The sequence below is a fragment of the Phaethon aethereus genome (assembly GCF_964289735.1).
Source record: "Phaethon aethereus genome assembly, chromosome: 1".
NCBI lineage: Eukaryota > Metazoa > Chordata > Aves > Phaethontiformes > Phaethontidae > Phaethon > Phaethon aethereus.
The window spans coordinates 28,004,637-28,019,057 of NC_138575.1; the positions used below are offsets into that span (position 1 = coordinate 28,004,637).

A 14,421-nucleotide genomic window follows, 5' to 3' on the forward strand; every position below is an offset into this window, starting at 1 on the left:
CTAAAGTGCCTAGGAACTACCCTGCCTGTAGTTCGTGACACTGTCTCTTGAGTGTACAATGGCAGGGTAGAACTCTTTTCTGAAGGATTTCTCCTTTAAGAAACGGTTTGTCAATCCTGCTTGTAGTATAAGTACAATAGAACAGCTGAAGAATCTAATTCTATTTTAGTTTAGTAAGCTGGAAGCAAAACTTTACAAGCTCCTAGGAGCTTGTAAATCTGCTTGTTGAGTCATGGAAGTCTGCTTTGCATGATTCTACTAAGATAAGCTTGAAATCAGTGAGAAAAGGGGGTAAAAGGTGATTATGGTAATCTTTCTAACATGTTTCCATACTGCTAGACCACCAAGTTTAGTGTAATAAAAATCATTAAAAAACCAAACAGTATTTGATTTTTAAATAAAAATTTTGCTGTGGAGCTGTTCTTAATAACATACCATGTACTTCTTTCATGAGGGAACTCAAACTGTAAGACGACTGAAGCAGAGAATTTGAGAAATATAGGTGGGCCAGTAGGTTGTGTGGATTTGGAAATTATTTAATGTTGGTCAAAAACTTAAAAAAAAAAGAGTGTTTGGAACTATGCTATAAATGGTGATTAGAACCAAACAACATTTGCTTCTTTTGTTTCCTTGCAAGATAAACCAGAACAATCTGAGAACTTACCTCGTTGAATGACACATGTATGAGGTTTCTGTGTCTGCACCCATGCTTTCCCTGTCCCATCAATGCAAAGTAAAATACTCCTCAACATTAAACACTTGTAGGATAATCACAGTCATAGTGCTGTTGGACTGTTTTGTGATCACTCATTACAGCAGACAAGCTTTGGCTTTTGAAATAATCCCTTTAGAAAGTAGGATTCAGCTCCTCAAAAAAACTAAATATTTTCATCTTGTTCTGTTAACGAGCATGGCCTTATTGCTTCACATGAATTGTCCAATTTCTGTGATGATTATTTTTTTAAATCCAAGGTGCATGATGGTAAATATGCCTCATCCGTTTCTTGTATACTAATACAGATGCTGTCTGATGAGGTAAACTGAATGTTAGATATGATACTCTTGATGAAATAATGCTTGCAACTAACACTTAGTTGTAGAAACTACTGATGTTGAATGGCATAAAAGATACCTTCAATTAAATAAAATAACACTTCCCAAAACATTTTTCACCTCCAGGCTTTTCGGAGAAACCCAGCAGTTCCCAGGTAAGTATTTGTTCATGTCAGACTGACTACTTGTTCTGCTCATTAAACAGTATGTAGTTATTTTGAATTTGTTTTTTTTATCATTGGATTATATCTTTGATAGCTGAAGCCTCCTGAACCTGTTGTGGAAACGAATGAAACCTCTCCTAAAAGAAGGCAGCAGAAATCAGGTAATGTTCACTTCATGTGGTTCTGGGTTTAGCTTCATATTCTTCCTGAATAGGAGTATTTAATGAAGCATATGACTTGCTTGTTTTGCAGATCTATTGGAGGAATTTGGTTTAGGAGATGCAGAGGAAATTGAAGGTATTCATAACAGTCTTTTCGTAGTGTTCTTTTATGGACAGACACATTGTACTTCCAAGTTTTTTCCTACTATTAAATTAATGTTTCTAGCAAGGTGCTCGTAGCATACTGAAATATGCCTCGGCATGTGTGTGCTCCCTCCTCTAGTCTGCCATTCAACACTGTAAATACCCTTCCTACCTGCTGTCATCTCCCATTTTCAGGCAGTCCTCAAGTTTGCTTTTCTTCCAATTCCTAAAAAAAACCAAACCAAAAACAAAACAACAACAACAAAAAAAACCCCAAAAAACACCCTTCCTGCTATTCCTGGATCTCTGAGCATGTGCTATGGCTGATTCCAGGCTAGGGATCTGGAAACTAAGCTGTCTAGGAGATGCAGGAGAGACAGAAAGGGTAATTCTTGGGCTAATGTTGTAGCTGCACTTACCAGGAATTACTATTTGCCTGGCTTGTCTCTGTCTGTCTGGCAGTTGTTTTGAAACATGTAGCAAATACATTCTTCTGAGGCCTGCCCTTCTTGTTTCATGGAAACTGCCCAGCAGGTTCAGAGGTAGGGGAAGGAAGTGGGGAAGAGAGACAAGGTGGGAGGAGATGACAGTGTCAGCATGTTCTCAGGGATCCTCTTTTCTTTGGAAACAAGGCTAAAAGTGAAGCAGCTAGCTGGTCTGCTCTATATTGGAGAGACAATATATGACCTTAATGGTTTTTTTGTTCTAACATTTATTTATTTGCATATTTGTGAATGAGATGAGAAACAGTTTCCCATTCAGGTTTTAGAGTTTCTACAATCAGCTATTGAAAATATAAAACAGTGAGGTGAACAGATATGTAGGCAAGTAAGTGAAGTAGGTAATTGGAAATAATTTTCTTAATTATTGTAACTTTTAAGTATGGAATACAAAGAGTTCCAAGTTCTTTGGCATCCTTGTTTTAAGGGGGGGAAAAAAAGTACCATTGTTATTTTGACAATAATAGAGGTTAAACTTCTCTCTAGGAAAAATATCTCTCTCCTCCTCCTCTCGCCCTTCTCTCTCTCCTGTATTCACAATGGGTAAGCAACAACAGGTCCTCTTTTGCCCTTTATTTTACAGTGAGAGTGTTTTTGTGAGATGCGTGGAGGATTGTTAAAAGTTGTTCAGTTAAAACATTAGTTTTGGTTTTGTCCATATTACACAATAATGTGAAATGTAGCCCCACAGTGGACCAGTATGTCATAAAATTACAAACACAGAAAGGAAAGACTGCCTCTTCGTAAGTCATTTCATGTCAGTTATTTTTCCTGTGTGTCTTTATTCATTTATGTCAAGTTGTTTTTTACCTATGTGTTATCTTGAAGATCAGGTGTTAAGAAGTACATGTGAAAATTTCTTTCAAACTTTTATGTTTCAGTTTGGGTTTAAGCAATTTAAGTTGCTTCAGCAAAGCATCATGATCCCTGTGGCACAAATGTTTCTAACTCTAAAAGGGTTGAATGCCACCGCTCACAAATTTGTTTCATAAATCTGGAAAATGGGTACAGTATCTTGCACAATTAAATGTTGACTGAGATATTAAATATCCCATTCTATTTACTTTGTTATTGACTCATAGTAATAACTTCTTAAAATCTATTTTTGGGTCAAAATTAAGTTGTGGTGTTTTCATGTTTTCTGTATAGAAGTGTAGCTGCTTTGTGCTGTAATCGGGGAAAAAACTCATTATGTAAGACTATTTATGAGGAGGGAAATCTGAGGAGGGAGAGGAGAGGTAAAGGCTAACTGGAAAGAACACTGAAAGTCATCTTTCAATACTAGCTGGAGAACAGGCAGAGTAAAAGGTGGGGGATTTACATCTTCTGTATGCGTAGGGATTTCTGTGTATTTTTATGTTGCGCATGAAGCCAGATTCATCTAACCCCACTGCAGGTATCCATTAATAAAAATACATGCTAGTAATAAATAGCTGGCAAAAATAATGGAATTTCATTTAATCTGCAAATTTTTGATATACGTTTTTTTAAATGACAAGCTCTTTCAGAAGCTTCAGACTAGGGTTCTACCAGTGTTTTAACTAAAAATTACTCCTGTGCTAAAAGTGAAAAAGTCATGACAATGAGGAGTCATCCCTCTTTCACAGTGCTAACAGAAGACAATAATACAGAAAACAGATTCATTAATTACTGTTCCAAGAAGAGAAGAAATTCTACTTGCAACAGCTAATGGGAGAAATCTTTTCTTTGGTGTTTTGTTTTTTTTTTTTTTTTGTAGTTTATGGTTTTGGATTATTTTTCTAGTGGCTTAGAGTTACTGACACCATGACAACTGTAATTTTGCAGCTGGAAGAACATCGTAGCCTTTCGTCTTTCCTGCTTTTTTTCCTCGTTCTGGGCTCATCGTGCAGACATTTCAAGATTGATTAAACCCTGTGGAAGAAAAATCTTACGGGCTCCGAAGATCCCGAAATCTTACCTATAGCTGAGACTTCAGACTCAGATAGCTGCTGCTGAAAACTTTACTGTTGACCATGATGGGCATGACTGAATAGGAGTTCGGGTTGCTTTATGGCACCTAATTTTCAAGTGTCTGGACTCTGAAACAAAATCCAAAACATTGAGACACCTACATACTCTGAAAAGAGAATGTGAATTGCATGTTTAGAAGGCCAGTACAAAACTCTGGGTCCTGGTGGGTCTGTTTTTATTCAGCTTTCAGGCAGATACAGTCAACCAGAAAAGCTTGTTAAGTCTGTGTTGTGCAGTATTCTTCAGGAAAGGTGTCACAGCTCTCCTGCATCCACAAAACACTTAGTCTATCTTTTAAGCAAAATTGTGGTGCCCATGTTTAGATCTGGGAGTGATCACATACCAGTTTGTATGGTAGGAAGCTGCATGCATGTTGCAGTTTGTGACCTGAAGGGACACTGATAGTGTGACAGCAGAAATCTGGTAAGCGTACCTTTATGGAAGCAGTGTCTGAGCAGTCCCATCTGTCTGAGAGGTTGACCACCCCCTGCTGTGCTTGGACTAGAGGGGCTTCTAGGAGCAGCAGAAACTTTGAGCACACTGGTGTGTCCAGACTCTTCTCTTTCTAGGAGGTGGTGTTACCATCCAAGAAGTGCAAATTAGCAGCATCCTGGGTGCCTGCCTGTGCCCAGTTCTGCTCTCTTGAGTTATTTTCCTTTTTGTTTTCTGAAAGGATGTTATAAATCAGTGTGGTGTCTGTGCAGATACTTCTGTCGTGGTTTGGCCCCAGCTGGCAACTAAGCACCATGCAGCCGCTCGCTCACTCCCCCTCCCGCAGTGGGACGGGGGAGAGAATTAGGAAAAAAAACCTCGTGCGTTGAGATGAACACGGTTTAATAGGACAGAAAGAAAGAAGGAGACAACAATGATAATACCAACAAAGGAACGTGCAAGAACAAGTGATGCCCAATACAGCGATTGCTCACCACCCAGTGATCGACAGCCCGTCCCCGAGCAGCGATTTCCGCCCCCCGGCCAACTCCAGTTTATGTATGGTAGGGCATGACGTCGTATGGTAGGGAATATCTCTTTGGCCAGTCTGGGTCAGGTGTCCTGGCTGTGTCCCCTCCCAGCTTCCCGTGCATCCCCAGCCTGCTCGCTGGCAGGCCAGCACAAGAAGCTGGACTGTCCTTGACTGCTCAGCAACAACCCAAAACATCAGCACATTATCAACAGTTTCTCATGCCAAATCCAAAACAGAGTCTCACACTAGCTTCTGTGAAGAAAACCAGCTCTATCCTGGCTGAAACCAGAAGAACTTCTCTTGGATTTCATCAGGCTCCAGTGCTTCTGGCCAGCCCTTCCAGTTGTCACTCCCAGAACTGTATGCTCAGTGACGGAGGGACTTGCTGGTTCAAATTATCCAGCCATATTACAATTCTAGTAAGAATCTATGTCTGCTGTTCTCCGTAGCCATCTTACGCTAGAAAGGAGGTGAGAAGAGGTATGATGCAAACGAATACCATGAGGTGGCTGGGCGCGAAGAAACCCTCGAATAACACTCACTTCTTAGTTTGTCCTCAGCAATAGAACCACTGCACATCTTTTGGATGCAGGGCTTGACTGATGGGGGGAAAAGCAGAGTGAAATATAAACACTCAGTATCTTATCACTCCTTGCCTCATTTGTAGGTGCCTTGCCAGCAGAGGGAGGAGAGGAAGATGAAGATTCTGAATCGCCCTGGGATTCTGAGGTAATTCCTGGGAAGGACATGAAGTGTTCCCACCAGAGAGGGGCAGGGAGGAGTAAGATTCAGAAGCACTTGAGGTCTTGCTTTTGACTTGGGCCCTACCATTGATGAGGCTTATTTCCTCTTTTCCTGCTTCTGCCGTACGTTTGTAACTGGGGGGCCCTGAACTACTTCCGCTTTAGGCCAGCTATTCAGTTACAGCTGGGATAAAGTTAGGTCAAGCTAACGACTTGCGTCTCATAGCAACTGACCTTTGAGTTTGGTTTCTAGTATTGAAGCAGTGAAGCTTGTTGCTGCGTAAAATACTCTTGAGATTTTTGCAGGGGCTGGCAGGATTGTTGCTTTCTCACCATACAGCTCTGTTCTGCTGACCTGGTCAGTGGTTGCCCTTAGGGTCTGCAGCCTAGATGGTTAGATCCTTCTGAATAGATCCTCTCCACTTTTTGTAGGTGTACTTCAGCCCTTTTTGAAAGTCACATTCAACAGACATGCCACACATACTCTCTGTGTTTCATGGAATCATTAAGGTTGGAAAAGACCTTTAAGATCATCAAGTCCAACCATCCACCCAACACCACCATGCCCGCTAAACCATGTCCTGAAGTGCCACATCCACTAATTTTTTTTAATACCTCCAGTGATGGTGACTCCATCGCCTCCCTGGGCAGCCTGTTCCAATGCTTGACCACTCTCTCGGTGAAGAAATTTTTCCTAATATCCAATCTAAACCTCCTCTGGAACAACTCGAGGCCATTTCCTCTCATTCTATCGCTAGTTACTTTGGAGAAGAGACCAACACCCACCTCACCACAACCCCCTTTCAGGTAGTTGTAGAGAGCGACAAGGTCTCCCCTCAGCCTCCTCTTCTCCAGACTGAACAACCCCCATTCCCTCAGCTGCTCCTTCGAAGACTTGTGCTCCAGACCCCTCACCGGCTTCATTGCCCTTCTCTGGACACGCTCCAGCACCTACAACGTCCTTCTTGTAGTGAGGGGCCCAAAACTGAACACAGTATTCAAGGTATGGCCTCACCAGTGCCGAGTACAGGGGCACGATCACTTCCCTGCTCCTGCTGGCCACACTATTTCTGATACAGGCCAGGATGCTGTTGGCCCTCTTGGCCACCTGGGCACACGGCTGGCTGATGTTCAGCCAGCTGTCAGCCAGTACCCCCAGCTCGTTTTCCACCAGACAGCTCCCCAGCCACTCTTCCCCAAGCCTGTAGTGTTACATGGGATTGTTAAGGGGGTTTGCCCCTTTAGTTCTGTCTGTGGTAATGGGCTAGAAGAAAACGAGCAGGGTCTGTAGCTAACCCCCTCTGGCTTCTCTTGTGAGGAAAAACGCATTCTTCCCCACTCCCTTCTTAAAAATACAAGACTAAAATTATGTATCTTTTTTTTTAGGTAGCTTTAGTTTCTGTAAGCTTTGCCTTGCTAGTCTTTGTTCAACCCGCATAGGTCTTGTGACTGGGAATAGTGATGTGTTCACTCACCCATACAGGATACATGCCTGGGGAACATAAGGACAAACTTGAATGCCAGGTACAAGTTCAGTACAAATGTTAGATCACTGCAGACCTGCTGTTATTGGTTCACAACCCACATCCTGAGTTACCCTACTAATTCTCTTTTGTGGCTGTCCAGTTTGTCAAGGTTTATCAACATGATGGAATAGTTTAGATGAGTTGTGAGGTTTTTGCCCAAGATCTGAAAACACACACAACTGCTGTCATTTTCCAATATACTATGTCTTGATGTGTCCTTTCCAAGGGTCTTATCCAAGTTTTTTGTGTCTCTAATATATTTGATACCATGCTATGCAAGTTGGCTTAGCTGCAGCTTTTTGCATAAAAATGAGTTGAAAATGCATTTGTACCAATTCTCATGCATGTGTTTTACATTATACAGACAGATTCTGAAAGTCTGAGAAAAGTATCATCCACTGTGGTGCTCCCAGCTGCAGGCAGACATGGAGCATGCTCACAGATTGTTTCAGGGGAACACGACAACGGTAACTTCGTGGTGGACTAAATGTTTGTCTGTAGGCATTTCTAGGCTAAAGTGAACTTTTATTAGTGTCTGTCTTAGGAATGCTGTTCTGATGTGGGTGTGCGCTATAGCAATGAAGTGCTTAGTATTCGTTAATTAATGCTAGTTAACCACAGCGCTTGCTGGCCAATTTGTAAAGAAAGTTGTCTTGTTTGCATTATGAGTGTTCTTGGGACATGTTTGTATTTTCTTGGATTCAGGTTCTTGTTGCATAGTGCTGAAAGTGTATGTGGTTTAGGACTGACATGTCTGAACCTTTAAACATTCTTGGATGATAATTGAGCAGAAGAAAGCTATGATCTGGCTAAGCATTTTTTTTTCCCCTAGCTTAATTTTTTCATAGCTTTCTGTTGTGCTTTGCCTAGGAGCTAAAGTGCCTAGGAACTACCCTGCCTGTAGTTCGTGACACTGTCTCTTGAGTGTACAATGGCAGGGTAGAACTCTTTTCTGAAGGATTTCTCCTTTAAGAAACGGTTTGTCAATCCTGCTTGTAGTATAAGTACAATAGAACAGCTGAAGAATCTAATTCTATTTTAGTTTAGTAAGCTGGAAGCAAAACTTTACAAGCTCCTAGGAGCTTGTAAATCTGCTTGTTGAGTCATGGAAGTCTGCTTTGCATGATTCTACTAAGATAAGCTTGAAATCAGTGAGAAAAGGGGGTAAAAGGTGATTATGGTAATCTTTCTAACATGTTTCCATACTGCTAGACCACCAAGTTTAGTGTAATAAAAATCATTAAAAAACCAAACAGTATTTGATTTTTAAATAAAAATTTTGCTGTGGAGCTGTTCTTAATAACATACCATGTACTTCTTTCATGAGGGAACTCAAACTGTAAGACGACTGAAGCAGAGAATTTGAGAAATATAGGTGGGCCAGTAGGTTGTGTGGATTTGGAAATTATTTAATGTTGGTCAAAAACTTAAAAAAAAAAGAGTGTTTGGAACTATGCTATAAATGGTGATTAGAACCAAACAACATTTGCTTCTTTTGTTTCCTTGCAAGATAAACCAGAACAATCTGAGAACTTACCTCGTTGAATGACACATGTATGAGGTTTCTGTGTCTGCACCCATGCTTTCCCTGTCCCATCAATGCAAAGTAAAATACTCCTCAACATTAAACACTTGTAGGATAATCACAGTCATAGTGCTGTTGGACTGTTTTGTGATCACTCATTACAGCAGACAAGCTTTGGCTTTTGAAATAATCCCTTTAGAAAGTAGGATTCAGCTCCTCAAAAAAACTAAATATTTTCATCTTGTTCTGTTAACGAGCATGGCCTTATTGCTTCACATGAATTGTCCAATTTCTGTGATGATTATTTTTTTAAATCCAAGGTGCATGATGGTAAGTATGCCTCATCCGTTTCTTGTATACTAATACAGATGCTGTCTGATGAGGTAAACTGAATGTTAGATATGATACTCTTGATGAAATAATGCTTGCAACTAACACTTAGTTGTAGAAACTACTGATGTTGAATGGCATAAAAGATACCTTCAATTAAATAAAATAACACTTCCCAAAACATTTTTCACCTCCAGGCTTTTCGGAGAAACCCAGCAGTTCCCAGGTAAGTATTTGTTCATGTCAGACTGACTACTTGTTCTGCTCATTAAACAGTATGTAGTTATTTTGAATTTGTTTTTTTTATCATTGGATTATATCTTTGATAGCTGAAGCCTCCTGAACCTGTTGTGGAAACGAATGAAACCTCTCCTAAAAGAAGGCAGCAGAAATCAGGTAATGTTCACTTCATGTGGTTCTGGGTTTAGCTTCATATTCTTCCTGAATAGGAGTATTTAATGAAGCATATGACTTGCTTGTTTTGCAGATCCATTGGAGGAATTTGGTTTAGGAGATGCAGAGGAAATTGAAGGTATTCATAACAGTCTTTTCGTAGTGTTCTTTTATGGACAGACACATTGTACTTCCAAGTTTTTTCCTACTATTAAATTAATGTTTCTAGCAAGGTGCTCGTAGCATACTGAAATATGCCTCGGCATGTGTGTGCTCCCTCCTCTAGTCTGCCATTCAACACATTACAATTCTAGTAAGAGGGCCAAGGACCCATCTACAAAAATTGGGCATAACTGTTGGAGGAAAGGAAGATGTTGATCTCCAAATTATGAAGGCTATTTTTATAGGAGATACGCGTTTACTTATTCCAAGTGTCTTGGTAGTCATAATTTATGACACCCCCTGCAGTAGCTTCTATGATGCTATATACAAATGTTCCCTGACCACCAGCCCATCTGTCCTCTATTTCTAATGCTGGTTGGAGCCTTTACCTGCACCAGCAAACAGCTTGCAACTAGGATATCTACAAGCATCAGTAAAGGTTAAATCCACTCTGTGATCTTGAAAAACAAGAAAAAAGGAAAAATGCCTGTTTTCTTTTTAGAACACTATCCTTAGGATAATCATTAATTATTGTTGTTATCTTTAGTACTCATCAGACTGCCTGAAAGGCATTGTAGTCATCAATTGATCATCATAAAAACCCTGTGAAATAAGTGCTGTCAACCAGCTAATGACTAATGTGTGTTTGGAAATGCCTTGTGCTAAAATACCCCCCAAAAAAACTTCTACAAAAAATCTATGAAATTGCACCCACCGGTGATTGAGGTGGGAGGAGAAGGTTGTTGTTTCACACTGTGTAGCTTGAGGTTAAAATTGGTACCTGGAGACCTGTATGACAGACTGAGAAGCTTAGGTTCCCAATTCAGTTGTAATTCTAAGCTTGTATCTAATGCAATCCCCTTCAGGAAATGAAAGCTTGCAAAAGGAGACACCTAAAGCAGAAAATGCCAGAAGTGAGGTCGGCCATGTGACTTGTTAATACTGGGCCCTTTTGTATGTTTATGATGATACCTATTTTCTCCCTGTCTTGCTCACATTTCTTGTACGAAGAATAGAATATTGTGTCCCTCTTTATCAGTGAAGCTTGGAGTTTAGAAAGACTGTTGCACAGAAACCATAGAATCATGGAGCAGGAAAGGAGATGCAGAGTGATTAAGGTCAAAAACCTCCATCTCTGCTTTTAGATGCCACACTTGAGCTGCTGGGACTTGTTTCTTTCCGAGTACTTGATACTTCAAAGTGTTCAGTGTGCTTTCCCCACAAACAATGACAATCAGTTGCTGCTTGTAAGTTGTATCTGGGACTACTTGGGAGTCCAGTTCTCAGGTGTAACAGAGATTCAAGGTAGGCACCCCATAACGGGGAACCCAGACAGTGACTGCTTCTGAGGAGTTTGTGACCTGTCCAATATTACTTTGAAATACTGAGAGGGGAATGGGTGGAATCCAGTTCTCAACGGTACAGGTGAAACGTCCAGATCATGGGTTGTTTCTCAACATTTCACAAGCCTACCTTTCTTCAGTGTTCCATCCATGCCTTCTGCAACAGATGAGGCAGCAGTTTGAAATACTCAGTACAGAGCCATGTCTAGAGACAGATTAGAGACAGATTTGTTTCATGCATGGAGTAAAGCTGGGGCCTGAAAGATTTCAAGCTTGTGATTTTGTTGTTTGTGTTTTTCTGTGCACAACACATAGGGAAATTAAAATTGCTGGAGGAATGTAGCTAGTTACTGCATGGCACACAATGCATCATATCTCTCTCCCCATCCCTCCATGCCTCCCTCTCCCCCCTGCCCCCCCCCCCCCCGCACCTTTAAGAAACAGGAATGGCTTATTTGTGACCATTTATACTGATTTTCAGCAAATTTCCTTTATACATTAAAAAGTAAAATGCCCTGAAAGAAAGGAATTCACACAGATTCATTATCTGTATTATGAAAATTTTCTCGCTAAGAGTTCACAAATTTGAGGGGATATGTTATTCTGTGTTAAGATTTTTCTCACAAATATGATTCAAGATGCACTCTAGATGTAAATAAGTACTATGAAGTCATGCTGGTTATAAAAATATGTGTTTTTCACTGTAGGTGAGTGCTCAGGAACTACCTTTCATATGTCGTCATCAGCTGAAAAAGAAGACATCAAGGATGCCATTGAAAACTATGAGGTGCAGGTATGTAAAACCAAATATTTTGCATTAGAATAATTTCAGAGGGCGTTCTAATGTGGAATAAGGCAGGCATCTTGTTTGCATTGTGAATACAGGACAGGGCTGGAAAGAGGGATCTGGATTCTTCTGTAATACCTCAAGGGACAGTGGAGCAAATTATTTCCACCCCGCACCAAGGCACCATGAAAGACGGACATGTTTAATTTTAACACGCAGAGCACAAACCATAAGCCTATTGGAAGGTGGTAGTAGTTGGGCAATAAACTTCGGAATGGAGAGGCTGAGACAAATGGTGGCTGGCTGAGGTGCTCCCTCCCTGTTCTGAAAGGAGCAGTTTTTGCAGAGGGAGAAAAAGGCCTGGCTAACAAGAAAAGAGAGTGAGAAGTTGGATGGTCTTAGCCCGTTGGGACACCAAGGCTGCAGGCCCTATTTAGAAGAGACACCACAAGCTAAGGAGGCAGGTGGAGAGGGAGCGTATTGGGAGGAGTGTAACACATAACAGGAGCAGTCAGAACTGTTGAAGAACAGAGCATGGGCTCAGGCATATGAGGAGACTGGGTGGGGTTGAGACATGGTATGATTTTCATACAAGTTTGGGTTCCTGATTTTCAGGAGAAGGGAAGGAATGGACAGGTTTCCCTAATAAATGCTTTTCTCTGGAGCTTGGGATGGAATTTAATATTTCTGAGTCTTGGGTGAAGGAATCATCTTAACTTAGCCAGTTCTTCTTGTGGTGGACAGTAAAAACTTGTCATGTTCGTTCACATTGTATTAACTCATCTGGCAAAGGGCCGTAAACTGCCAGACAGTAGAGAATGATGGAGGAAGGAGAGTGGGAAAATGTAGAGAGTTGTAATGAAAAATGCTATTAAAGCAATGAAATGTGAAAAAATAAATTGCTTTGTGACAAATGCCACTAGTTACAGAAAGCAGCTAGGCTAAAAGGTAAAAGCAACCCTAATGTCCAGACAAATCAAATCCAAGAAAAACTGTTGCGTCTCAAGTAAATCCTTCCATTTTTAAGAAAATGATGATTCAGTGAACCTTTAATTTAGTATCCCTTGATTTTTATTAAAAACAACTGCTTTCAAAATGTCTTATTTCTGTTATGATAGGATGAGTTTGCAACAGAAATTACCTAGATTAACTGTGACTTCCTTTTTCTTGGTAATCTTTCTGTCTGTACCTGTTTACTCAAGGATAAATATGTTTTAGAAACTACCAACTTGATAGAAAAAACAGCACACGAAAATCAGACTGACAAAGCAGAAATTTCACATCAGGAAGCCCTAGCAGAAAATGGGGAATCGCACAGTGCTGACAAGCAGTTAAGCCCAAAACCTTGGGAAGAAAGATATGAAAGAATGTGGGTTGAAAATGAGAAAAGGGAATTGAAAACAAATTTTAAAAACATTACAGCAGAACTGAAGCAGCTGTTTGGGGAAATTAATGAAACTGGGAAAACTACCTCCCTTGTGGAAGAAATGTCAGAAGATGGCTTCAGAGAAGAATTAAAGAGTTCTCGTGTTGTTTCATCTTGTGCAACAGAATCAAGTAGTAAGCTAGAAAGTAAAGCTGAATTTGGAGATATTAAACCTATGCTAGGTGGAAAAGAACCCAAAATGAAAATTGTAATTCCGAGTCTTCGTGTTCTTCCTCATCAAAATAACTTAAATGCAAATGCAGAAGATACCTGGAGTACAGCTGAAGATGACAGCACAAACAATACAGATAATACAAAGGTGCCTTTAGCCAATGGAGGGGAAAAGAAAATGTCTACTATGGAAATGGAAAAGAATGAAAATGGAAGTAGTAGAAAAGTAGAGGGAAGTCCTGAATGCTCCCTGAGACATAGCTTAAAAACAAGTATTTTGAATGAAGTTTCTAATATTTTTCCTAAAATAAGACCTGTTTCTACAAGTGATGAAAATGCACTTTTTCTAACAGAAAGGAAACTTGGAAAAGACTCTCGATTTAATGATGATGTTCCCAGAGACTACCTTGACAATAATAAAATAGGAGGAACAGATATTGACAGTCTTTTCACAAATGCTCAGCAATCATGTGGCATGCTGAGAAGGAATCTTGATGAAGAACTCAAACAAGATATGGAAAGATTTAAGAGTAAGGTAGGAATGCTGCAAATAGTATTCCTGGCTTTGGAGAAAGAGAAGGTACAGCTGCAAAAAGAGGTAGAAGTTCACCTGCTACTCCTTATTCTTTAATCTTTCTCCATATCAATGGTCCTGTTCATGTTAGCTATTCATCATTAAGGGAAGATGCTTTGTGCAAATTGGTTTTTATTTTAATGGAAATACATTACTTTTGAATAGAGAGAGCAGTGGAGAGTTGTCCTTTTCCTCATTAAGTGATTAGAAGGTTTTTGGAAAACATAGAATGCATTATTGCTCCAGTTTAACAATAGGTGGCACTCAGTTCCAGTGTAAGTGGTTATCACTTCATTGCCATAAAAAGAAACGCACACAATTACATAAGTTCTGACACTGAATCAAAGAATGAAAATAGCTTCTGAACAGGGTCTTGACTAATCTATCAATTTGCTGTGATTTCTGCATGGTATGTCTTCATTGCCCTTCACTAAAATTCCGGTTTGCTGTGAAACCATTTCTG

The 14,421-nt window shown here is 40.2% G+C and overlaps 1 protein-coding gene across 1 annotated transcript in view; it reads left to right on the forward strand.

Moving 5' to 3' along the window:
• Positions 1–14,421, forward strand: part of ANKRD26 (ankyrin repeat domain containing 26) — a gene marked incomplete at its 3' end in the record, with an annotated part of 68,558 nt that overhangs the window by 22,737 nt on the left and 31,400 nt on the right. The window contains exons 15-19 of the mRNA XM_082014271.1: positions 1,180–1,208; positions 1,312–1,378; positions 1,470–1,514; positions 11,708–11,793; positions 12,990–13,982. Coding sequence (XP_081870397.1) covers positions 1,180–1,208; positions 1,312–1,378; positions 1,470–1,514; positions 11,708–11,793; positions 12,990–13,982 — 1,220 coding nt within the window. The remainder of the gene's footprint in view (positions 1–1,179; positions 1,209–1,311; positions 1,379–1,469; positions 1,515–11,707; positions 11,794–12,989; positions 13,983–14,421) is intronic.